At 44.4% G+C, this 27,500-nt stretch overlaps 1 protein-coding gene across 1 annotated transcript in view; it reads right to left on the minus strand.

Annotated features, from left to right (window-relative positions):
• grin3bb (glutamate receptor, ionotropic, N-methyl-D-aspartate 3Bb) overlaps nucleotides 1–27,500 on the minus strand; it is a 36,774-nt gene that overhangs the window by 7,509 nt on the left and 1,765 nt on the right. Inside the window, exons 2-7 of the mRNA XM_028572488.1 lie at nucleotides 25,206–25,278; nucleotides 24,491–25,119; nucleotides 18,238–18,710; nucleotides 17,005–17,624; nucleotides 9,605–9,750; nucleotides 4,109–4,224 (exon numbers count right to left, since the gene is read on the minus strand). Coding sequence (XP_028428289.1) covers nucleotides 4,109–4,224; nucleotides 9,605–9,750; nucleotides 17,005–17,624; nucleotides 18,238–18,710; nucleotides 24,491–25,119; nucleotides 25,206–25,278 — 2,057 coding nt within the window. The remainder of the gene's footprint in view (nucleotides 1–4,108; nucleotides 4,225–9,604; nucleotides 9,751–17,004; nucleotides 17,625–18,237; nucleotides 18,711–24,490; nucleotides 25,120–25,205; nucleotides 25,279–27,500) is intronic.

Raw genomic sequence — 27,500 nt, forward strand, 5'->3', positions numbered from 1 at the left:
CAATTGATACCAGAATTTGAAACACACACACAGACACAACTGATACAGAACTGAAAAACACACACAGACACAACTGATACCAGAATTTGAAACACACACACAGACACAACTGATATTGTAAATTTGAAACACACAAACAGACACAACTGATATTGAGAACCTGAAACACACACACAGACACAACTGATACAGAAATTGAAACACACACACAGACACAATTGATACAGAATTTGAAACACAAACACAACCGATACAGAATTTGAAACACACACACAGACACAACTGACAGAATTTGAAACACACACACAGACACAATTGATACCAGAATTTGAAAACACACACAGACACAACCGACCGATACCGTAACCTGAAACACACACACAGACACAACCGATACCGTAACCTGAAACACACACACAGACACAACCGATACCGTAACCTGAAACACACACACAGACACAACCGATACTGTAACCTGAAACACACACACAGACACAACCGATACCGTAACCACAACTGATACCGTAAGCTGAAACACACACACAGACACAACCGACCGATACCGTAACCTGAAACACACACACAGACACAACCGATACACAGAACCTGAAACACACACACAGACACAACTGATATCAGAACCTGAAACACACACACAAACACAACCGATACTGTAACCTGAACACACACACAGACACAACCGATACTGTAACCTGAAACACACACACAGACACAACCGATACTGTAACCTGAAACACACACACAGACACAACCGATACTGTAACCTGAACACACACACAGACACAACCGATACTGTAACCTGAACACACACACAGACACAACCGATACTGTAACCTGAACACACACACAGACACAACCGATACTGTAACCTGAAACACACACACAGACACAACCGATACTGTAACCTGAACACACACACAGACACAACCGATACTGTAACCTGAAACACACACACAGACACAACCGATACTGTAACCTGAAACACACACACAGACACAACCGATACTGTAACCTGAAACACACACACAGACACAACTGATACCGTAACCTGAAACACACACACAGACACAACCGATACCGTAACCTGAAACACACACACAGACACAACCGATACCGTAACCTGAAACACACACACAGACACAACCGATACTGTAACCTGAACACACACACAGACACAACCGATACTGTAACCTGAAACACACACACAGACACAACCGATACTGTAACCTGAAACACACACACAGACACAACCGATACCGTAACCTGAAACACACACACAGACACAACCGATACCGTAACCTGAAACACACACACAGACACAACCGATACCGTAACCTGAAACACACACACAGACACAACTGATACCGTAACCTGAAACACACACACAGACACAACCGATACCGTAACCTGAAACACACACACAGACACAACTGATACTGTAACCTGAAACACACACACAGACACAACTGATACCGTAACCTGAAACACACACACAGACACAACCGATACCGTAACCACAACTGATACCGTAAGCTGAAACACACACACAGACACAACCGATACCGTAACCTGAAACACACACAGAGACACAACTGATACTGTAACCTGAAACACACACACAGACACAACCGATACCGTAACCTGAAACACACACAGAGACACAACTGATACTGTAACCTGAAACACACACACAGACACAACTGATACTGTAACCTGAAACACACACACAGACACAACTGAAACATAGACAGCTGATATTTTTACATTACATGTCATTTAGCTGACGCTTTTATCCAAAGCGACTTACAATTGTTACATATCAGAGGTCATACACCTCTGGAGCAACTAGAGGTTAAGTGTCTTGCTCAAGGACACATTAGTTGATGTATCGCAGTGGGAATCGAACCCGGGTCTACCGCACCAAAGGCATGTGGCCCATGATTCAGGTCTTTGATGGCCCATGATTGTTGAGGCCTGTGATGGCCCATGATTCAGGTCTGTGATGGCCCATGATTCAGGTCTGTGATGGCCCATGATTTAGGTCTTTGATGGCCCATGATTCAGGTCTGTGATGGCCCATGATTCAGGTCTTTGATGGCCCATGATTCAGGTCTTTGATGGCCCATGATTCAGGTCTTTGATGGCCCATGATTCAGGTCTGTGATGGCCCATGATTCAGGTCTATGATGGCCCATGATTCAGGTCTGTGATGGCCCATGATAGTTCAGTTCTGTGATGGCCCATGATTGTTCAGTTCTGTGATGGCCCATGATTCAGGTCTTTGATGGCCCATGATTCAGGTCTGTGATGGCCCATTATTCAGGTCTGTGATGGCCCATGATAGTTCAGGTCTGTGATGGCCCATGATAGTTCAGGCCTGTGATGGCCCATGATTGTTCAGTTCTGTGATGGGCCATGATTCAGGTATGTGATGGCCCATTATTCAGGTCTGTGATGGCCCATGATTCAGGTCTTTGATGGCCCATGATTCAGGTCTTTGATGGCCCATGGTGGTTCAGGTCTGTGATGGCCCATTATTCAGGCCTATGATGGCGCATGATTCAGGTCTGTGATGGCCCATGGTTCAGGTCTGTGATGGCCCATTATTCAGGTCTGTGATGGCCCATGATTCAGGTCTGTGATGGCCCATGATTCAGGTCTTTGATTGCCCATGATTCAGGTCTGTGATGGCCCATTATTCAGGTCTGTGATGGCCCATGATTCAGTTCTTTGATGGCCCATGGTGGTTCAGGTCTGTGCTTTAACAGCCTGATACTCCTGCGAGCTGGGAGCAGGGAGAAGAGATATGTCTCATCCTGCATAATATTGTGTGCTCTGCTGAGGCAGTAGATCTTAAAGCTGGCATCCAGTGGGGGCAGGGGAAGACCAATGATTTAGACTTTGATTTATTTTACTCTGAGTGTGTTTATGATTCTTTAAAGAGTGTGAGAGTATGCAGGGACTCTGCTCCTCTGATCTGATTGGATGAGATGTGGTTGATGATGAAACTTCATGAAACATGTTTCAATAAAAGAACGGCGAGGAAGTGAACTAAAGATAAACCCAGAAACAGACTCACAGACTCACAGACTCAGACTCAGACTCAGACTCAGACTCAAAGACTCACAGACTCTCACTCTCAGACTCTCAGACTCAGACTTAAAGACTCTCAGACTCTGACTCTCAGACTCTCAGACTCTGACTCTCAGACTCTCAGACTCAGACTCAGACTCAAAGACTATCAGAATCTGACTCTCAGACTCTCAGACTCAGACTCTCAGACTCAGAATCAAAGACTCACAGACTCGCAGACTCTCAGACTCTCAGACTCTCAGACTCTCAGACTCTCACTCAAAGACTCTCAGACTCTCAGACTCTCAGACTCTCAGACTCTCAGACTCAGACTCTCAGACTCAGACTCAAAGACTCAGACTCAAAGACTCTCAGACTCTCAGACTCTCAGACTCTCAGACTCTCAGACTCAAAGACTCAGACTCACAGACTCACAGACTCAGACTCACAGACTCACATACTCAGACTCAAAGACTCTCAGACTCTCAGACTCACAGACTCAGACTCAAAGACTCACAGACTCTCAGACTCTCAGACTCTCAGACTCTCAGACTCAAAGACTCAGACTCACAGACTCACAGACTCAGACTCACAGACTCACATACTCAGACTCAAAGACTCTCAGACTCTCAGACTCACAGACTCAGACTCAAAGACTCTCAGACTCTCAGACTCACAGACTCAGACTCAAAGACTCTCAGACTCACGGACTCACAGACTCAGACTCAAAGACTCAGACTCAAAGACTCTCAGACTCACAGACACACACACACACACACACACACACACACACACACACACACACACACACACACAGACACACTCACAGACACACACACACACACACACACACACACACACACACACACACACACACACACACACACACACACACACACACACACACACACACACACACACACTCACTCACACACACACACACACACACACACACACACACACACACACACACACACACACACACACACACACACACACACACACACACCCTCACCCTCGATGGCGAACGGTTTCCCGACAGTTGCCAGTTTGCAGTCGGCGTCGATGGAGACCTCGTAGTCCAGCAGAGCTTTGTCCATGATGAAGGCGTCCAGCTGGGGAGGATCTGTCCTTCAACACAGAGCAACGTCGTTACTACGGCAACCAACCACGCCGGCGGGTCCGAAACCGTTTACATCGGGGTCCTCGGACCACTGGTCAGTGGGACGCACTGAGCTCTAATCTTCACCTTCGCTTCCTGAGGGCCTCCTGGCCGGTTTGGAGATGCGTAACCATGGTAACCCCTGCCAGCCGCCGCTCTAGCAGCATCTCCAGATAACGCTTAAAGGAATACGCCACCGTTTGTTGAAATAGGGCTTATAACGGTCTACCCTAGCTGTGGATAGGTGAAATAGGTCTTATCATGGTCTCCCCTAGCTGTAGATAGGTGAAATAGGGCTTATCATGGTCTACCCTAGCTGTGGATAGGTGAAATAGGTCTTATCATGGTCTCCTCTAGCTGTGATAGGTGAAATAGGATAGCTGGATGAAATAGGTCTTATCATGGTCTCCTCTAGCTGTAGATGGGGAAATAGGTCTTATCATGGTCTACCCTAGCTGTAGATAGGTGAAATAGGTCTTATCATGGTCTCCCCTAGCTGTAGATAGGTGAAATAGGTCTTATCATGGTCTCCCCTAGCTGTAGATAGGTGAAATAGTGCTTATCACGGTCTACCCTAGCTGTAGATAGGTGAAATAGGTCTTATCATGGTCTACCCTAGCTGTAGATAGGTGAAATAGGGCTTATCATGGTCTCCTCTAGCTGTAGATAGGGGAAATAGGTCTTATCATGGTCTCCCCTAGCTGTAGATAGGTGAAATAGGGCTTATCATGGTCTCCTCTAGCTGTAGATGGGTGAAATAGGTCTTATCATGGTCTACCCTAGCTGTAGATGGGTGAAATAGGGCTTATCATGGTCTCCTCTAGCTGTAGATGGGTGAAATAGGGCTTATCATGGTCTACCCTAGCTGTAGATGGGTGAAATAGGTCTTATCATGGTCTCCCCTAGCTGTAGATGGGTGAAATAGGGCTTATCATGGTCTACCCTAGCTGTAGATGGGTGAAATAGGTCTTATCATGGTCTACCCTAGCTGTAGATAGGTGAAATAGGTCTTATCATGGTCTACCCTAGCTGTGGATAGGTGAAATAGGTCTTATCATGGTCTCCCCTAGCTGTAGATAGGTGAAATAGGTCTTATCATGGTCTCCCCTAGCTGTAGATGGGTGAAATAGTGCTTATCACGGTCTACCCTAGCTGTAGATGGGTGAAATAGGTCTTATCATGGTCTACCCTAGCTGTAGATAGGTGAAATAGGGCTTATCATGGTCTCCTCTAGCTGTAGATAGGGGAAATAGGTCTTATCATGGTCTCCCCTAGCTGTAGATAGGTGAAATAGGTCTTATCATGGTCTCCCCTAGCTGTAGATAGGTGAAATAGGTCTTATCATGGTCTCCTCTAGCTGTAGATAGGTGAAATAGGGCTTATCATGGTCTCCTCTAGCTGTAGATAGGTGAAATAGTGCTTATCACGGTCTACCCTAGCTGTAGATAGGTGAAATAGGTCTTATCATGGTCTACCCTAGCTGTAGATAGGTGGGCCAACGCATTTTTGGTCTCAGTGCAAGTGATTAGGTTGTTTTAATGTCTTTTGTTGGCTCACTTTTACTCACAACATGCTAACAGCAACATAGGATTCCATTCACTACGCTAAGCTAACTAGCAGTGGCGCTGCTGGTGTTGCACCGGACTAATACCATGCATGCACAAAAAATGCGTTGGCCCACCTATCTACAGCTAGGGTAGACCATGATAAGCCCTATTTCACCTATCTACAGCTAGAGGAGACCATGATAAGACCTATTTCACCTATCTACAGCTAGAGGAGACCATGATAAGCCCTATTTCACCTATCTACAGCTAGAGGAGACCATGATAAGCCCTATTTCACCTATCTACAGCTACAGGAGACCATGATAAGCCCTATTTCACCTATCTACAGCTAGAGGAGACCATTATAAGCCCTATTTCACCTATCTACTACTAGGGTAGACCATGATAAGCCCTATTTCACCTATCTAGAGCTAGGGTAGACCATATTAAGCCCTATTTCACCTATCTACAGCTAGAGGAGACCATGATAAGACCTATTTCACCTATCTACAGCTAGAGGAGACCATAATAAGCCCTATTTCACCTATCCACAGCTAGGGTAGACCATGATAAGCCCTATTTCACCTATCTAGAGCTAGGGTAGACCATATTAAGCCCTATTTCACCTATCTACAGCTAGAGGAGACCATGATAAGACCTATTTCACCTATCCACAGCTAGGGGAGACCATGATAAGACCTATTTCACCTATCTACAGCTACGGGAGACCATGATAAGACCTATTTCACCTATCTACAGCTAGAGGAGACCATGATAAGACCTATTTCACCTATCTACAGCTACGGGAGACCATGATAAGACCTATTCCACCTATCTACAGCTAGAGGAGACCATGATAAGCCCTATTTCACCTATCCACAGCTAGGGTAGACCATGATAAGGCCTATTTCACCTATCTACAGCTAGAGGAGACCATGATAAGACCTATTTCACCTATCTACAGCTACAGGAGACCATGATAAGCCCTATTTCACCTATCTACAGCTAGAGGAGACCATGATAAGACTTATTTCACCTATCTACAGCTAGAGGAGACCATGATAAGACCTATTTCACCTATCTACAGCTAGAGGAGACCATGATAAGCTCTATTTCACCTATCTACAGCTAGGGGAGACCATGATAAGCCCTATTTCACCTATCTACAGCTAGGGGAGACCATGATAATCCCTATTTCACCTATCTACAGCTAGAGGAGACCATGATAAGCCCTATTTCACCTATCTACAGCTAGAGGAGACCATGATAAGACCTATTTCACCTATTTGCAGCTAGGGTAGACCATGATAAGACCTATTTCACCTATCTACAGCTAGAGAAGACCATGATAAGCCCTATTTCACCTATCTACAGCTAGGGGAGACCATGATAAGCCCTATTTCCCCTATCTACAGCTAGAGGAGACCATGATAAGACCTATTTCACCTATCTACAACTAGGGGAGACCATGATAAGACCTATTTCACCTATCTACAGCTAGGGGAGACCATGATAAGCCCTATTTCCCCTATCTACAGCTAGGGTAGACCATGATAAGCCCTATTTCCCCTATCTACAGCTAGGGTAGACCATGATAAGACCTATTTCACCTATCTACAACTAGGGGAGACCATGATAAGACCTATTTCACCTATCTACAGCTAGAGGAGACCATGATAAGACCTATTTCACCTATCTACAGCTAGGGGAGACCATGATAAGACCTATTTCACCTATCTACAGCTAGAGGAGACCATGATAAGACCTATTTCACCTATCTACAGCTAGAGGAGACCATGATAAGACCTATTTCACCTATCTACAGCTAGGGTAGACCATGATAAGACCTATTTCACCTATCTACAGCTAGGGAGACCATGATAAGACCTATTTCACCTATCTACAGCTAGAGGAGACCATGATAAGACCTATTTCACCTATCTACAGCTAGGGGAGACCATGATAAGACCTATTTCACCTATCTACAGCTAGAGGAGACCATGATAAGACCTATTTCACCTATCTACAGCTAGAGGAGACCATGATAAGACCTATTTCACCTATCTACAGCTAGGGGAGACCATGATAAGACCTATTTCACCTATCTACAGCTAGGGGAGACCATGATAAGACCTATTTCACCTATCTACAGCTAGAGGAGACCATGATAAGACCTATTTCACCTATCTACAGCTAGAGGAGACCATGATAAGACCTATTTCACCTATCTACAGCTAGGGGAGACCATGATAAGCCCTATTTCACCTATCTACAGCTAGGGGAGACCATGATAAGACCTATTTCACCTATCTACAGCTAGGGGAGACCATGATAAGCCCTATTTCACCTATCTACAGCTAGGGGAGACCATGATAAGCCCTATTTCAACAAACGGTGGTGTATCCCTTTAAAGGCATACAGTTTCCATTTGTTGTCAAACAGCGACCCCTAGTGGAGTACTTGTATTTAACGTTACTGTCGTTTGCAGAGCCGTCGCTGCACTCACGGCCTGATCCCCCCTTCTCACCAGATTTGGCGGGGCGCCACCTACCAGACCAACATGGCTGGTTTAGCCAGCGTCGTCCCCCCCCAGCTTTGCTATCGGGATGGTTCGCCCTACTGCGAGTTTGTTTACCATCAGAATGACTTGGAAGCTGTTTTATTAAGGTAGACATCTTGCATAGTGGGCCTTTAAATGACTGAAAGAAGTAAAGAACTGGACCAGTTTAAACCAGTTTACACTTTACGTTACACAGCTGTTGTGAACGTAGTCGTTATGACCGCATTGCATTGTGGGATAAGTATGCCGGCGTAGTGTCCAGTGTTTGCATACTGTAATAGTTTACATCTCTCCCGTACTATTGGTTTCATAACAGAGGTTTCAGACATAACATGGTATTAAACTCCAGACTCTTCCTGTTGTGTGTCTGTGTGTGTGTCTGTGTGTTGTGTGTCTGTGTGTTGTGTAACTCCAGACTCTTCCCTGTGTTTTGTGTGTCTGTGTGTGTGTGTTCTGTGTGTCTGTGTGTTGTGTAACTCCAGACTCTTCCTGCTGTTGTGTGTGTGTGTGTGTGTGTGTGTGTCTGTGTCTCTGTGTGTGTCTGTGTGTTGTGTCTGTGTGTTGTGTCTGTGTGTGTGTCTGTGTGTGTCTGTGTGTTGTGTCTGTGTGTTGTGTCTGTGTGTGTGTCTGTGTGTTGTGTGTCTGTGTCTCTGTGTGTCTGTGTGTGTGTCTGTGTGTTGTGTCTGTGTGTTGTGTCTGTGTGTGTGTCTGTGTGTGTCTGTGTGTTGTGTCTGTGTGTTGTGTCTGTGTGTCTGTGTGTTGTGTGTCTGTGTCTCTGTGTGTCTGTGTGTGTGTCTGTGTGTTGTGTCTGTGTGTTGTGTCTGTGTGTGTCTGTGTGTTGTGTGTCTGTGTCTCTGTGTGTCTGTGTGTGTGTCTGTGTGTTGTGTGTCTGTGTCTCTGTGTGTCTGTGTGTGTGTCTGTGTGTGTCTGTGTGTTGTGTGTCTGTGTCTCTGTGTGTCTGTGTGTGTGTCTGTGTGTTGTGTCTGTGTGTTGTGTCTGTGTGTGTGTCTGTGTGTGTCTGTGTGTTGTGTCTGTGTGTGTGTCTGTGTGTGTCTGTGTGTTGTGTCTGTGTGTTGTGTCTGTGTGTTGTGTCTGTGTGTTGTGTGTGTGTGTTGTGTGTCTGTGTCTCTGTGTGTCTCTGTGTGTGTCTGTGTGTTGTGTCTGTGTGTTGTGTCTGTGTGTTGTGTAACACCAGACGCTCCCTGCTGTTGTGCGTCTGTGTGTGTTGTCGTGACTTCTTACTTGAGCGTGGCGACCCCTTGTGGCGTGGTCGGCTCGTTGAAGCGCCTCATGTACTCGTGCATCTCGGGGAAACTCTTCTTCATGTAATCCTCGGCGCTGCTCTCCCTCACTGTCCCGAAACGGAATCCCCGCGACGAATGGTGCAGCTGACAACCAACGAAGAAGAGAAGAGAAGGGGACAGAGGTTAACACCCGTAGACTGTATATAATGACCCCACTACACAAACACACAACCCTTATGGACGGAAACATGGCAGAAAGGGCCAAAAACCTCGTTAGGAGCCTGGACAGAACTAACTGTCAACAACCAGTCAAACCGTCACACGTGGTGGCAGGACTTCCTGTTGCAGTCTAAGTCTCTCTACATTTAAAATAGAAAGTTAATCACAAACAGACCCCCCCCCCCCCCCCCAGCTCCCCCAGCCCCGGCTGCCCACCAGCCCAGACTGTTTCATGCTGCACCAGCTGCTGGAGCAGAGTGTAATCAGGACGAAGCTTTAATCTGGAACTATTCTTAGAACAGGAAGCAGGAAGTTAATGAAGAAGTCAACACACACACACACACACACACACAGAGACACACAGAGACACAGACAGACACACACACACACACACACACACAGAGACACACAGAGACACAGACAGACACACACACACACACACACACACACACACACACAGAGACACAGACAGACAGACAGACACACACACACACACACACACACACACACAGAGACACACAGAGACACAGACAGACACACACACACACACACACACACACACACACAGAGACACACACACAGAGACAGACACACACACACACACACACACACACACACAGAGACACACAGAGACACACAGACAGACACACACACACACACACACACACACACACACACACAGAGACACACAGAGACACAGACAGACAGACACACACACACACACACACACACAGACACACATAGACACAGACAGACACACACACACACACACACACACACACACACAGAGACACACAGAGACACAGACAGACACACACACACACACACACACACACACACACACACACACACACACACACACACACACACACACACACACACATAGACACACAGAGACACACAGAGAGACACACACACACACATACACACACACACACACACACACACACACTCACACACACACACACATAGACACACAGAGACACAGACAGACAGACACACACACATACACATACACACACACACACACACACACACACAGAGACACACAGAGACACACAGAGACACAGACAGACAGACACACACACACACACACACACACACACACACACACACACACACACACACAGAGACACACAGAGACACACAGAGACACAGACAGACAGACAGACACACACACACACACACACACACACACACACACACACACACACAGACACACAGAGACACACAGAGACACAGACAGACAGACACACACACACACACACACACACACACACACACACACACACACACACACACACAGAGACACACAGACACAGACAGACAGACACACACACACACACACACACACACACACACACACACTCACATACACACAGAGACACAGACAGACACACACACACACACACACACACACACACACACACACACACACACACAGACACAGACAGACACACACACACACACACACACACACACACACACACACACACACACACACACAGAGACACACAGAGACACAGACAGAAACACACACACACACACACACACACACACACACACACACACACACACACACACACAGACACAGACACACACACACACACACTCACATACACACACTCACACACAGAGACACACAGAGACACAGACAGACACACACACACACACACACACACACACACACACACACACACACACACACACACACACACTCAGTCACACACACACACACACACACACACACAGAGACACACAGAGACACACAGAGACACAGACAGACACACACACACACACACACACACACACACACACACACACACACACACACACACACACATACACACACACACACACACACACACACACACACAGACACACAGACACACACAGACTGTATAAAGTGATATTTATCATTCTCTTCCTTTACGATGTACGAGACATTATTAAATAAGTCTGGCAGGCTAGAGAAGCTTTTAAAAGTACTCTGAAGTTATAATAATAATTATAATATGCGATGCCAGAAAGGGGAGAAATGCGAGTTCTCGGTTTCCTAAAAAACAATGAGCAGTCTAATCCAAAAGTAATCACTCTATTCATTAGAAGAGTGTGCTGGTGTCTGTATCTGCAGTGCATTGTGGGATGCTTATGCCTTACTCAGGCGTAGTGCCCAGTGTTTGCACACTGTCATATTTAACTGATTTTCACAAGAATTCGTACATACTAACGAATCCCACATACTACTAATCCCGTACACGAGGAGAAGGACGTCGGTGATGGATGGTTCACTTGAATTCCACTCACATATTTCTGAAAAAGTTAAAAAAGCAACATCTATGATTGCAATAATAAAAATAACTTTTCAAAATGTATGCAAGGAGATATTTTGACCACTGTACAAACCTCTGGTAAGATCCCATCTTGAATGTGCAAACTCAGTCTGGTGTCCATATAAATTAAAATATGTAGAAAAAATAGAAAGGGTCCAGAGAAGAACTACTAAATTAATTCCAGGAATGAAAAATATGTCGTATTAAGATAGATTGAGAAAATTAAATTTACTGACTCTCATATTTAGGAGATCCAGAGGAGATATGATTCAGGTGTATAAGCTTGTAACAGGGAACATATGATGTAACAGCTGAGCCAATCTTTCAGTTTTGGAGCAATAGGTACGAGACACGAGGGAATTATTTAAAACTCTAGAACATGGCTGTCTGAAAAGAGAAAGATTAAAATCATGGAGCGAGCTTCCAGAAGAAGTTGTGTGTTTCTCTTCAGCTAACTCTTTTAAGAACAGGCTGGATGCTTTGTATTTGTCAGAAGGTGTAATATATCAATATTATTATTAATTATAAAGATTATTAATCAGTCCTTCCAGAAAAAGGCAGAGTTTTTATGTGATTGTTGCGGACAAAAATCTTTTTCTCACTCTTTTCTTAATAAAGACAATGGAATATGCGGCATATTTATGCAATTTTATGAAATGTAATTGCGGGAACTTGCAAAAACTGGTTTGATGAAAAAGAGAAAAAAAAGTGATTCCCCCCCCAACACCCTGCTTTTCGATGATGTTCACGTCACGTAATTACATCACTTTATAAAGTTCCCATGGCAACAGGGGAAAATGGCTTGTGTGAAGTAAACGCAACATCTTTCAACTTTCTGCTAAGATATATGTGACTTTTTTGCAACGAAAATGCGGAGATTATGAAATCATGCAAGTTCAGCGTATTTGAAAAAAATGTCTCCCCCCCTTTGCATGCGATCGCATAATCACTTTTTTCTGGAGGGACTGATTGAAGTAATTTATGTAACTTATTTATGAATTGTTAGAAAATTTCAATCATGAAATTAATGTGTTTACATTTGCTGTATTACAGGAGTTATTCTTCTGGATGACTTAATTACACTCTCTCTGCATCGCTGACTCCGAGCTAGTTAGCTAGCAGCCTAGCCGCCGTTAGCAGCTACCCTTGCTGTCCTCAGGCCTACACGAGGCAGACAACGATCACTGTAGCCTGGACCGAGTCTGCTTCCCTTCACTGACTCTTCCCCGGACTACTCCCTCTCTGCTACATCTCCACGCCTCTGCTACGTTTCAGCTCCCACGGTATCTCATCTGTCTATTCACCAGGCCTAAGCTAAGCCTGAACACTGACTCTGCTTATTACTTGCTATTAATAGTGATTGTTTGCTTGATATCACAACACTTATTATGCCTTGTGTATTGCTGCTTCTGTTTACCTCCTTCGTTTTACTTCCCTGTAGAGTCCTTAACTCCTTGCATTATAACACTGATGTACCCTCAGAGACACACTGTTGTTTATTGAACCTGTCTAGTGATTCAACCTCCTTCATTGTAACTAAATACCGAGGCTTACCCACATCTCACCCCGTCATTTCCCTCGCCTCCCTCGCGGCCCTGAATTTTCTTCACTACACCCACAAACCCATAACATTATTTCACTCCACTAACCGCACTAATCTACCAGTTGTCAAAGCAATGGGTCACATACTCATCCTGCTCCTCCCCTGCTCCTCCTCTGCTCCTCAGGAGACATAGAGCCAAACCCAGGCCCCAATGCCTTCCCTACTCCCCAGGTGCTTTCATTCACTGATTTCTGCAATTGCAAAAATCTCGGTTTCTAAGCACCTTAATATCAGAGGTCTGCTTCCTAAATTTGATTAATTCACCTCGCTTGCTCATTCAGCCAACCCTGATATTCTTTCCGTATCTGAATCCTGGCTCAGAAAACACACCAATAACTCAGAAATTACAATCACCAACTACAACATTTTCTGTCAAGATAGAATTGCTAAAGGGGGAGGTGTTGCAATATACTGTAGAGAGCTACAGAGCTTCATCGTCATCCTATCCAGGTCTGTATCCAAACAATTTGAGCTTCTACTTGTAAAAATCCAACTCTCTAGGAATAAGGCTGTTACTGTTGCTGCTTGTTATAGACCGCCCTCAGACCCAAGCAGTGCCCTGGACACCATTTGCAAACTAATCACCTCCCATCTAACTGCTCAATTTGTATTGTTAGGTGATTTAAACCTGGACATGCTCAACCCCCCAACCACTCTACTCGCTAAGCTTGATGCCCTCAACCTCACACAAATTATAAATGAACCCACGAGATACAACCTCAAATCAGTAAGCAAGTGCACCCTCATTGACATTGTCCTGACCAACCTGCCCTCTAATTACACCCCAGCTGTCTTTAACCAGGATCTCAGTGATCCCTGCCCGATTGCATGCATCCATAATGGGTCCGCGGTCAAACGTCCACCACTTATCTCTGTCAGACGCTGTCTAAAACACTTCTTTGACCAAGCCTGACTGACCTGAACCTTGTAGCTTGGGAGAAGATTAACCTCATCCCTCCCGACAGTGGAGGATGCTTGGAAGTCATTAAAAACTGATTTCCTCTCTGTCCTAAATAAGCATGCCCCATTTAAAAAGTTTAGAACCAAGAGTAGATACGGTCCCTGGTTCACCCCAGAGCTGACCGCCCCCACCAACATAAAAACATCCTGTGGAGAACTGCATTAGCCTCGAACAACCCCCATGACATGCAAGTCTTTAAAGAAGCCAGGAACCGGTACACTCGGCAGTCAGAGTAGCTAAGGCTCGCTACTTCAAACTGAAATTTGCATCTTGCAGTACCAATTCAAAAAAGTTCTGGGACACTGTAAAAACTATGGAGAAGAAGAACACCTCCTCCCAGCTGCCCATGGCTCTGAAATTAGGTAATAATATCACTACCGACAAACCTACGATATTAGAAAATTTCCTAAATGATCTGCAAGTTTTATCACTTCCCACATTACCAACCTGTTTAACCTGTCTCTTGCATCTTCAGAAATTCCTGGAGATACCCTGTCTTTAGAAAGTCCTCGATAGCTTGGGCAATAAACAGATTACCAACCATCTCAAATCCCACCGTATCCTTTCCGCTACACAATCTGGCTTCCGTGCCGGTCATGGTTGTACCACAGCTACCCTCAAGGTTATAAATGACATCGCAGCTGCCATTGACAAAAAGTATTACTGTGCAGCTGTCTACATTGATCTATCCCAGGCCTTTGACTCTGTTAACCATCATATTCTCATCAACAGACTCAACAGCCTTGAATTTTTCCATGACAGAAATTGTGACAGTGTACAAACACTTAGGTGTCTGGCTAGACAACTCCCTCACCTTCCAGCAACACATAATCCACCTTCAATCTAAAGTAAAGTCCAGGATCGGTTTCCTATTCCGCAACAGGGCCTCTTTCACTCATGCTGCCAAACTTGCCTTGGTGAAAATGACAATTTTACCAATTCTCGATTTCAGTGATGTTATTTACAGAACTGCTTCAAACTCTCTCCTGAAAACACTAGATGTTGTCTACAACAGTGCCGTAGGTTTTGTGACCAGAGCCCCTTCTAACACCTACCATTGGTCAGCTGGTCCTCGCTACACACGACGCTTAACTCACTGGTACCAACTCATTTACAAATCCTTGCTAGGCAAAGCCCCGCTGTACCTAAGCTCACTGGTAACAATAGCTTTACCGCCCCGCAGCCTGCCCTCAAGCAGTTACATCTCCTTGGTTACCCCTAAAGCCCACACCTCCTTTGGCCACCACTCCTTCCAGTTCTCAGCTGCTAATGACTGGAATGAAATACAAAAAACCCTGAAACTCAAAACCCTTATCCCACTAACTGCCTTTAAAGTACATCTGTCTGAGCTCCTGTCCGATGTGCTAATTGTTCATCTTTCATGTATTATTTTCATACACCCTATCCCACTGTCTCTGGAAAGCCCCATTGCACATCTGCACATGTCTGTTTACGCGCTTTCGCACCTCGCACCTCGCACCTCGCACCTTCCCTGGCACCTCGCACCTGCCCTGGCACCTCGCACCTGCCCTGGCACCTCGCACCTGCCCTGGCATGCAAATCTGTATTTCTCCCCACCACTGTTGCAACACCTTGTTATCATACAAATTTTTTTCTTTTTTCTTTTGCACATCTACTACTCTTTTCTGCACCTACTTCGCTATTCAGACCACAACCTGCACTAACTATATATTGACTCTTTATTACAATTCAGCATTTAAATATTTCGATCTATTCATGTATATTGTGCTACAATTGATCAACATCACTATCTAGTTCACACTTTGCACTAACTGTACATTGACTCTCTAACATTCATATAGACTGTCTTTTCATGTTTACTGTGTTATTACTGATCCACATCACTAACTAGATTACATCTTTCACTAACTGTATAGTGACTTCACTACTTCTCAGCATTCATATAGACTATCTATTTATACATACTGTGTTATAACTGTTCACTGGATCCCCATCACAACCTTGCCCACAATTTAATTTTGCACTAATTGTATTCTGTCTCTTTACTACTTCTCAGCATTGTTAGAGATTGTCTACACCTCACTTTGTGCCAGCTTGAACTGCCTACTTAATCTGTACCTTTGTAGCCTATTGTATTCTGTTTTCTCGCACTATGTTGATTGTGAAACTGTATGTTGTCTTGTACGCTTACGCTTTTCCTTGGTATAACATAATGTGTTGTTATAACAGAATGTGTTGTTATAACAGAATGTGTTGTTATAACATAAAGCGTTGGTACAACACAATGCGTTGCTACACACCTTTGCGTCGTGGATTCCCGACACTTCCTCAAAGGTTTTCTCTCCTACCATGACGGCGGCGAGGTTGGCCGTGTAGCTGGACAGCACCAGCAGGCAGAAGATGGCCCACAGGTTCATCAGGAACCGGCCCGTCCAACACTTTGGCGTCTTGGAGGCGACGGTGCGTCCGAACAGGATGGCGTAGCACAGGTTCAGCGCCGAGGAGTACGAGAACACACGGATGCGGTTACGTCCGTGCGGCGTCATGCCGTACGGACTCTTCCACTCGTACAGCGTGAGGAAGAGCGCGGTGATGTGCAGTGCCGCGAAGATGCCCACCCACATCGACCAGTGCAGCGGCCACATGAAGGCGCCGATGGGCGCCGCCGTGTCCTTGCTGCGCACCAGGATGCCCAGGCTGGTGGAGAAGAAGGGCGAGGTGAAGTCGATGACGCGGCTGCGCGCCGAGTTGATGCTAAAGGAGGCGGCGGCCATGTCTGCAAGCCCGCCCAGCAGATCCCCCACCAGCCCCGTCCAGCGCCCGCCCTTCCACGCACCGTACTTCCCGTCGCCCACGATGTAAAGCTCGAACTGGAAGCCCAGATCCTCCGCCAGCTTCTCCAGCAGGTCCACGCAGTAACCTGCAACACACAGAGTTACAACTGCAATGCATAGTCGCGCCACAAGGGGGCGCCTTCCTCTGTTACTATGGTGATGTACAAGTGCAGGATTTTCCCGCCATTATAAGGTTCAGGTACAGCACCGGAGTTGAATGAATGAATAAAAGACTTTTCTCAGATCTCATGATTGTATTTGGACTTCTTTAGCTTTACATTTGTTTTTTTATATGTAAAAGACTATATGAGACCCATTAATACAGTAAAAGATATTTTACTTTTCAGTTAGATGAAGCCAATAAACTGTCTGGCCCTGGATGGGATTCTCATTGTTGAGTTTCACACCTTGTTTTAGAATAAAGTATCAGTGTAGAACCGCCGTTCAGTTGTCTGTGGACTCTTTGAGCTAGCCCTCTGCCCCCACGCAAAATTACGAATCCCACTATGGCCACACCAAGACCCGCCCTACGAAGCACCTTGAGTGGTTAAGGTCAGGATAGCTGATAGATCCTGTACAAATGGGGTTACGTTACCTAGCATGGACGCCTGGCCCATAAATACTAATGCAGGGCGGGTCTTGGCTTGGCTATAGTGGGATTCGTAATTTCGCGGCCCCCACCCAATTCCCGTTACAAACCGTAGCAACACTTGCTGAACCCTGCGGGCAGGAAGCTGCTGTTCCCGCCCGCCACGTCCCGGAAGTATCTCTCCAGAGCGTCGGAGCTGTTGGCGCCGGCGTCCAGGCAGAACTGTCCGGCAGGGCAGCGGCCCTCGTCGTCCACGTCCCGCGTGAACACGAAGGGATGCTCCACCAGCGTGACCACGCGGACCCAGCTCCCCGCGGCCGGCGTGCCCGGCCTCCAGCGGCGCCGGGTGTCTCCGGCCGGCCCCTCGGGGCGCTGCCGAGGTTTGGGTCCGCGCCACACTTCCTGTTCCTCCACGGTGAGGCGGCCGGCAGCCCAGCGGCCCACCGTTACCCAGCTGGGCTGGCCCAGCGCGTCCCGCCGCAGACTCCAGATGTGGAACTGCTGCGAGTTCACGACCTCCGAGCGGTTCGGATGCACTCGCACCGGACCAGTCAGCCCGGAGAAGGAGGTGTTGGACAGGAACCTGCAGACACACGCAGCAGAGTTCAGAAGTCTAACTTTGTCCCCCGGTGCAGCCGTACAATCTGAGAGACGTATTGTGTATCACGTGTTTCCTGTGTCCTGCTTACATTGTTTTTTTAGGCTATTAAAATAGTTTAGTGATTCTTTTCATTTTATTAAGATTCTTTTTTGGGGCTTTTTCCCTTTATTAGATAGAGAAAGTGGAGAGACAGGAAAGGAGGAGAGAGATGGGGGATGACACACAGCAAAGGGCCGCAGGTTGGATTCGAACGTGCACCGCTGCAAAGGACTCAGCCTAGATGGGGCAAACGCTTTTACTGGGTGAGCTAGATTCTTAAGTTGTTGTTCTTGTGCCTCTCTGAAATGATCCGGGCCGTGCCTCCATTGGTGTTAGAAGAATGTTTTCCCAGTGACGTGTTACCGACACAGCTGCTGTACCAACACGTGACATGTTTCAGTACCGGACAATGGGGCTCCCCTGAAAGCCACTGTGTGATTCAAACCCTGGTTTTGCATCTTGTTGTAGTTGTTTTGCATGCCTTTACGGTCATTAAGCGTTGTTTGTAGTCCGTATGTTTAGGTTTTCACTCATTAAGTGTTTCTGAGTGGTAGTTTTGCATCTATTTTTAGTAGTGTTGCATGTCTTTGGGGTCATTTAGGATCTCCTTTTGATAGTTTAGTGATTTGTTTTATGTGAGGCTCGTTCAGTAATCCATCTTTGATTGTAGGCTGCAGTAATAAGATAAAAATCTAAATCTAAAATGAATACACAGCGGTGAAGAGACTGTAACCTTCCTCACATTAATAAAGGAAACAAACAGTCAGCTGTTTATAGGGATTAGACTAATATCCAGACAACAGGAGGGTTAACTAACCGGCTACAGACCCGGGGCATGTATTTCATCCTTCCACGAGAGAGGCCAGGGCAGGTGTGGAGGTGACCCTTTACATATATATATATATATATATATATTTATATATATATATATCCACTCTCTCTCTCAGGTCAGCTGATCAGCTGCTCCTTAGTGTTCCTAAAACTAAGCTGAACCTCAGAGGAGACTCCTAAATGATGGACTGATCTGCCTCTGCATGTTAAACAGGCCTCTTCTTTCTCTGTTTTTAAATCCCATCTCTTCTCTGTGGCCTTTGACACCCAGTAAGATGTCGATTTAATTTACTTCTTTTAATTATTTAGATTTATTTCTTTTCATTGTGCAGCTATTATTTTTATTCAAGTCTGAATGTTATGTATTTTATTTATGATGTCTTATTTATTCTTCTGTACAGCACTTTGGTCAACTTTGGTTGTTTTAAAGTGCTTAACAAATAAAGTTGGATTGGATTGGATTTATTTAAAGTTTGATACTCCTGCTGACCGTCATGTCCAGTGGTTCCTTTAACCTGCTTTTAATATCTGGGTTCCTTTTTTATGGCTTTTTAAATAACCAAACATGTTTCCTTTAAGGGGGGTTTAAAATGTGTTCCTACATCAATGGTGCCCTTGTGCCCTTGTGCCCTTGTGCCCTTGTGCCCCTCGCAGCCCCATCACCGGCGCTGCGTTTGAACTCCAACCTAACCCTTCCTCCGGCAGCTGTTTCTACAGATTAATATTCAGACAACAGGAGGGGTGGAAAGCTGGACTTGTAATCTAAAGGGATGACGTGTCAGCTGATGGTTCTGAAGTCTGAGGAGAATATCAGAGGAAGTTCTCTTGTGATTTCGTTTCAGTTTAAAAGGACAAACATGAGACTGGATCCTGTCCCGTCTTCTGACCTGATTAACTGGGAAAACATTCATACTCTGTGTTCTTCTCCTGCAGCTGATCATCTTTTTATCTCTCAGTCAACGTGTGATTTCATTCACTGTGGATGTGTTTGATCTTTTTCTGTCAGTTACAGCTTTTATCTTTCTCCAACCTGCTGCGAGAAGTCTTTCCTGCAGCGAGCAGTGTCAAAAAAGTCACAAAACGTGGAAGAAAAATACGGGCGAAGCCTCGATTCAGTGTTCCTCAGAGTGTTCTCGTCTGGATCCCCTCTGCAGGACCTCTTTATGTGTGAAGCTGATAAAGTCTTCTACGGAAACTCAGAAAGCTAAAAGCAGAGTTTGGAGTCTTCATGGTCCAGTGGTGGTATATATATTATTATATTATAATAACTTCAACTAAATGGGATGCAGGTTTCTTCAGACAGGGGCAGAGCACGACGTAACATTAACCTGGTATAACATCGAGAAGAGATGCATTGTTACTGCAGAAAAGGGAAAGGAAGCAAGTGAAGGACATGAGGATGCACCTATATATAAATATTACGTATAGAGTCACAACGACTCCTTCATGGGAAATACAGAAATAAAGCTGAATGTTCCTTTAATGTCCAATAACTGTCCTCTTAGAAACACTTCATTATTCTTTCTCAGAGTAGAAACAGCTTTCACCTTTATTCATGAGGAGATTTATTACACAGCCGCGAGCTCTCTCTCTCTCTCTCTCTCTCTCTCTCTCTCTCTCTAGAAACAGAGACAGAGCTAGAGAAAGAGAGAGAGAAGAGAGAGAGACACACACACACAGAGAGAGAGAGACTAAATTAAAAGACGAGTATACAGAACAATGGCAAAATGAAAATAAAATACAACACAAACTCCTCTGTTATCAATCCCTAAACAGAGATATCCAACTGGCCAAATATCTAAAAAAAAAAAAAACAGAAATACGAATTTTAACAAAATCCAGAGTCAGTGACCATGAGCTGGAAATTGAAAGAGGTGGACATTTAAAAGCGTGGAGACCGAGAGAGGAACGAGTCTGTACACACTGCCACCAGGATATATCCAAACACAATTACATTTCATATGTACATGTCCCAAATATGAAGGCTTAAGAACCAAATATTTCCAGACATTTGAAAAACATATAGCAGGCTTCACTACCTATACTGAGGACAAAAAGCTTCCTTTTCTATTAGGGGAAGATTAAAACACGGCATGGCTCGCAGCTAAATATGTCTTCTCATGCCACAATACAAGGAACAATAAATAGAGAAGTGTATATATTATCATTTATATTTTTCTATTATTTTGTTTATTTGTATTCTTTTTTTAATATACATATATATTATTGTTTCAACGTACCCTTTGAGGGACATGCACAGAATGTGTTTAGTATCTGCATTATATCATAATTATCCTGTTTACTAGTATTATTATATCAGATGTATTTACTCCTTTTTATTGTTTATATGTATGTTTGTTCTTTTGTTTGGCAACACAAATGTATTTTTTGTCATGCCAATAAAGCAACATGAAATTGAAACTGAAATTGAAAAATTGAGAGAGAGAGAGCGAGAGAGAGACAGACAGAGAGAGAGACAGACAGAGAGAGAGCTTGGCTCGAGGCTGTGTAATAAATCTCCTCATGAATAAAAGTGAAAGCTGTTTACATTCTCTCACTGAGAGAGGAACTAAACACCAGATGGTATTTATGAATGTGTGTGTGTCTCCTCCCGCCTGAGAGGTAGAGATGGAGGAATCCGTTTGATTAACGTTCAGAACGCTGCAGGAACATCACAGCTCATTTAAATAGAAAACGAAGGAACACATGTAAATATTTCAGTTTGTTTTTTCATGAAAACTGCTAATGAACAGACTCATGTGTTTGTCATTATCACAGCAAAACAACCTTTCACACAACTATCAAATATATACATGGAACTCTGTCTCACGGCTGCTTTATGCTCCGTTAAATCTACACCGTGGCTATGTAGGTACACACACACACACACACACACACACACACACACACACAGAAGGGAGCTTTAATCCCATCCACTGAGATATCCTGCGCTCCAGGTCAGAACCATTGGCATCATTTTCTGAAGATTTTAAACAAATAAAAGTCAAACCCTGAATGTTGACACTAAATTCTGCAGATTTTTATTCTGCATCACCACTGAAAACTGTACAAAAAACATCATCTGCAGATTCTGTTTGGGTCTGTTGATAAAAACACAGTTATAAAGTATATTATAACGTTATAAAGCAGGTACCCAGAAGCACAGTAACAGTAGCCATGTCTTTCCAGAGGGTTTTGGATCTGATGCGGAGCTTGCCAATGCTTTCAAGTCTGATTTCAGCCAGGAGGTCCAAGGACTCCAACACAAACTTAATGATAATCAACATTTCAACATCACATATAAAGAGGTTGAAAATGTCTTTAGTAGGACAAAGATTAATAAAAGTCATAGACCTGATAACATCTGTGGACGTGTGATCAAAACATGTACAAGAGAGCTGAGTCACATATTCCAATATATTTTTAATAATTCCCTGCAGACGCAACATGTACCAAAAATTTGGAAGGATGCGATAGTAGTCCTAGTTCCAAAATGTAGTAGTTCTAAAACTGTCAATGGTTTTATACCTGTTGCTCTCACTTCAATTTTAATGAAAAATTTAGAAAAATTGATAAGGTCACATATTTTAAGGATAACTGAACATGCATTGGATCCCATGCAATTTGCCTACAGGCCACGCAGGGGTGTAGAAGATGCCACTCTCACTCTGCTTTATTTGCTCCTCAAACATCTTGAGGGAAGTGGGTCCCATGCACAAATTCTTTTTATTGATTTTTCATCTTCCTTTAATACAATTCAACCGTATATATTTTAGCCAACCGTCTTGTTGAGCAATTAGATTTTTGTCCTAATCTTGTTGGTTGGATTCTGGATTTTTTAACAAACAGGACTCTCTGTCTGTTCAGCTTTGCTCTTCTACAGGTTCACCCCAGGGGGGCGGACTTTCACCCCTTCTGTTCATCTTATATACAAAGGTGTCAGAGCAAATATGGGAATAGGAACATTATTAAAATTATGTGGACGACTCCGTCATAGTGAGTCTGCTCCATCAAAAATTACAGAGGCCATGTCCCAATAATTGAAGACTTTGCTGTCTGTAAAAAAGGACAACAGCGTCTATAATGTTTGAGAAAATTGTACCATTTTCATATAGACAAGACCATGATGACATTATTCTATCATGCTTTTATTGAAACTATTATGTCTTTCTCCCTAGTGGCACGGTTCAATTGTTTCTCATTCAAGCACAAGAATCGTCTAAACCAAATTGTAAAATGGTCAAGTAAGCTGATTGGGGAGTCCCAGCTGCACCCCCCATCCCTGTATGCTAAACAACTACAGCGGCTAGCTATGGCTATCAAAGAAGATAACCTCCACCTAAACTACTACAGCAGATATCTATGGCTATCTCAGGAGATAGCCTCCACCTAAACTACTAAAGCAGATAGCTATGGCTATCTCAGGAGATAGCCTCCACCTAAACTACTACAGCAGATAGCTATGGCTATCTCAGGAGATAGCCTCCACCTAAACTACTACAGCAGATAGCTATGGCTATCTCAGGAGATAGCCTACACCCTTTGAATATGGAATTCCAGTATCTTCCCTCTGGACGGAGACTAAAAGTTCCTGGTTACAGAACTACAAGATTTAAAAATACCAGCGGCAATCACTTATTTGCACAAAACGCACAAGCACTTTTGTTGTGTACTGTTTTCTATTCCTCTTTTTTTCTGTTTTACTACCTGTTTTTATATGTCTTAATGTTTTGTATGTTGTATGTTATGTTGTGGCCTCTTAGACTGTAAAACTAGTTTACCTACGGGTACCAATAAAATCACCTAACCTAACCTAAAGTTGATTATAATCTTATAAAGTTTATTATAACGTTATAAAGTATATCATATAATAACACAACGTGTGTGTTTACCTGGACAGGAAGTGCCCTCCGGGCGGCGGTGTGTCGTGGCAGCGCAGCGTGTTCTGGCTCAGCGCCAGGTCCGGTCTAACAGCGGCCGCGGCGCCGACGGCTCGGCTGACGAGCGTCAGAGCGTCGGTGACGTAGAAGTCCAGCGGCTTGCGCTCCACCTCTCCGTAGGCCAGCAGGCCGAGCGGCAGGCCGATGGCGTGCAGCGCGTCGGGCCGCAGCGGCTGGCCCAGCACCCAGTGCATCATGGGTAGCGTGAGGCCCAGATCCTGGGCGCCGCGCAGCACGGCCGCCGCGCACTGCGGCTCGGCGCCGAACAGCAGCACGGCCGCCGGGACCGCTGGGTTCTGCCCGAAGTGGCGCGAGAGGAAGTCGTGGATCTGCGTGTCGTCGTGTGCCGACTGCGTCAGGTTCAAGACGGCGCGAACGCGCCAGCCGGGCCCGCCTCCGTCCCATGATGCTCTGCTGTCATCGGCGCCGTCCAGCCGCCTCAGCAGCCCGCGGGCCTCCTCCCAGCCCCGGCACAGAACCACGGTTCCCTCCAGCCAACCGGAACGCCGCAACACCGCCAACAGCAGCGCTGACAGGGCCGAGTCTGGGACGCCCATTGCCATCTGCAGGTGGAACCGGTTCTATAGGGACAGAACCAGGACAACATGTCAGACAGAACCATCTGGAACCGGTTCTATAGAGACAGAACCAGGACAACATTTCAGACAGAACCATCTGGAACCGGTTCTATAGGGACAGAACCAGGACAACATGTCAGACAGAACCATCTGGAACCGGTTCTATAGAGACAGAACAGATACATGATCACACCAGGGAAATTCGGACCTTTTTTATAGTATATTCTGCAGCTTAGGCGCCGATACCGTGAGGACCCACGGAGGAAAACATAAATCGGCGCCTATGTTCTGCAGTTGTACCTCTGCAGACCTGATGTCAGTCACTGAAAGGATCGGTGGATCCTGTGTGACTGTAGAGCCTTTCCTGAGTTCTGATTGGCTGCTGAGTTCTGTTACTGGGGATTAGGGAGAGCCAATCATCTGTCTGATTTATTATCCAGAAGAGTTTAGTTAGTGTTTGCGTCATAGCATAGAAAACACTTAAATATATGCATACATACGTAGATGTGGTTGAAAATATAAGAAGATTGAAATTGAAACACAAACTAAAACCCATGAAATACAGAAAAATAGGTTTAACAAAGTTAAATGATTTAATCTTGCCTCTTCTAGACTTTCCAAATGTTATCTGCAGTGATGGGAATAACGGCATTATAACTACGGCATTACTTTTTTCAGTAACGAGTAATCTAATTGATTACTCTTCCCATCTTAGTAACGCTGTTACCGTTACTGCCAAAAAATGCGGCGCATTACTATAATTGAAGCAGTTTTTTTCATCAGACCAACTAGATCTCTGAGCTGAGAGGCAAAGACTCTTTTTTTACTGTTCTTCCTTGGTTAGTGGGCAGTGCATGCGACAAACACGTGAATGCTGACGATTGGCTGAGGTTGAGTAAAATTTCATGGTAAGCCAATCAGAGGTAGAGTTGGGCAGGTGTTTGAAAGCACGCATAGTCGGACACACAACAAACAACACAAGCAAGTCAGTCAACGAGAGAGAGACAGGTATGGTGAGCCCAAATATCCCAAAGTAGCCTTCTCTAATTGGAAGTATAGTCATTACTTTTCCCTCCAAAAAATTAAAGGAACAAATATAATTGTGAAATGCACATTATGCTCTGGGCAAAAGTGCCTATCCACGTCAGTGTCGAGTAATTCAAAGTTACTCAAACATCTTTCAAAATTTTATTTGCACTACAAAGAGTGTATATATATTTGTTATTTATTTTTGGTATAGTGCTTAACAAGCATAATTTAATTTTAATTTAATTTTGCCCAGTTGTGGCCTGTTAAGGGGCAATAAATATCAGAAGTTCCAAAACATCTATTGTGTTATTTGTATCAATCCACTATATAAACATACTATCTACATACATAACATTTGATTGGAGGCTAGTCTCACTTTGTCCCACAGCAACATTAAAATAGTTTAGATTTGTGTACGTTGTTTTTGTTAATAATGTATTGTATTAAGTGTCCATTGGATTATAATATTCATATTTATCATAAATAATTGAACATGCACGTGTATTTTAAGTTCTGTTAAAGAGGGGTGGAGGTGGAGTCACATTTGAACATTTAAAAATGTACTTGAAAGTAACGCAATAATTACTTTCTGAAGTCATTAGTTACTTTAATAATTTGTAACTGAGTAACAAATGTAGTTACTTTTTGGAAGAAGTAACTAGTAACTGTAACTAATTACTTTTTAAAAGTAACTTGCCCAACACTGGTTATCGGACAGTGAAACGACTCAAAAAATGTCTCCACTGATTTACAGAAGTCTCCTTCATCTGTTTCAGTCTTTCTGGGCCAGAGGGCACCATGGGAGTTGTAGTTCCATAGTTTGTTTGGACACTGTGTTCAGTTTAGTCACTGCCGGGTGAAAACCTAAACCGTTGTTGTTCAGGCCAATTTGAAAACATATTATTTACGGCAATATGTAATAGATATAATTGTTTATGGCAGATGAAATCCCCTCTCAGTCTTTATATATATATATATATATATATATAACTGTGAAAGCCTCAGAAAGAAAAGAAACCATCAGACGGAAGATCAAAGAGATGATTTCTCTCTGTTGTCATGGTGATGCAGGGCACATCGCCCGTCACCGTGACGATGCTCTGACAGGCTGATCTTTGAGGATTTAACGTGTCAAACCTGGAGGAGAGAGAGAGAGGATCCTGCTGCATGATGGGAACTTATCTCTCTCTCTCTCTTTGTTTTCTTCTTTATTTCACTTTATTTCACTCTAACTGCATCCTGCTGCCTGTCACATCAACACATCCCTCTACTTTCAGTCTAGTTTACTCTATCTTCTGTTCATCCACAGTGCAGCCAGAGCGTAGTGCATGGTAAAATATTACTTGTTTTTTTGT

This window comes from Perca flavescens, unplaced genomic scaffold (genome assembly GCF_004354835.1).
Source record: "Perca flavescens isolate YP-PL-M2 unplaced genomic scaffold, PFLA_1.0 EPR50_1.1_unplaced_scaf_1, whole genome shotgun sequence".
Taxonomy (NCBI): domain Eukaryota; kingdom Metazoa; phylum Chordata; class Actinopteri; order Perciformes; family Percidae; genus Perca; species Perca flavescens.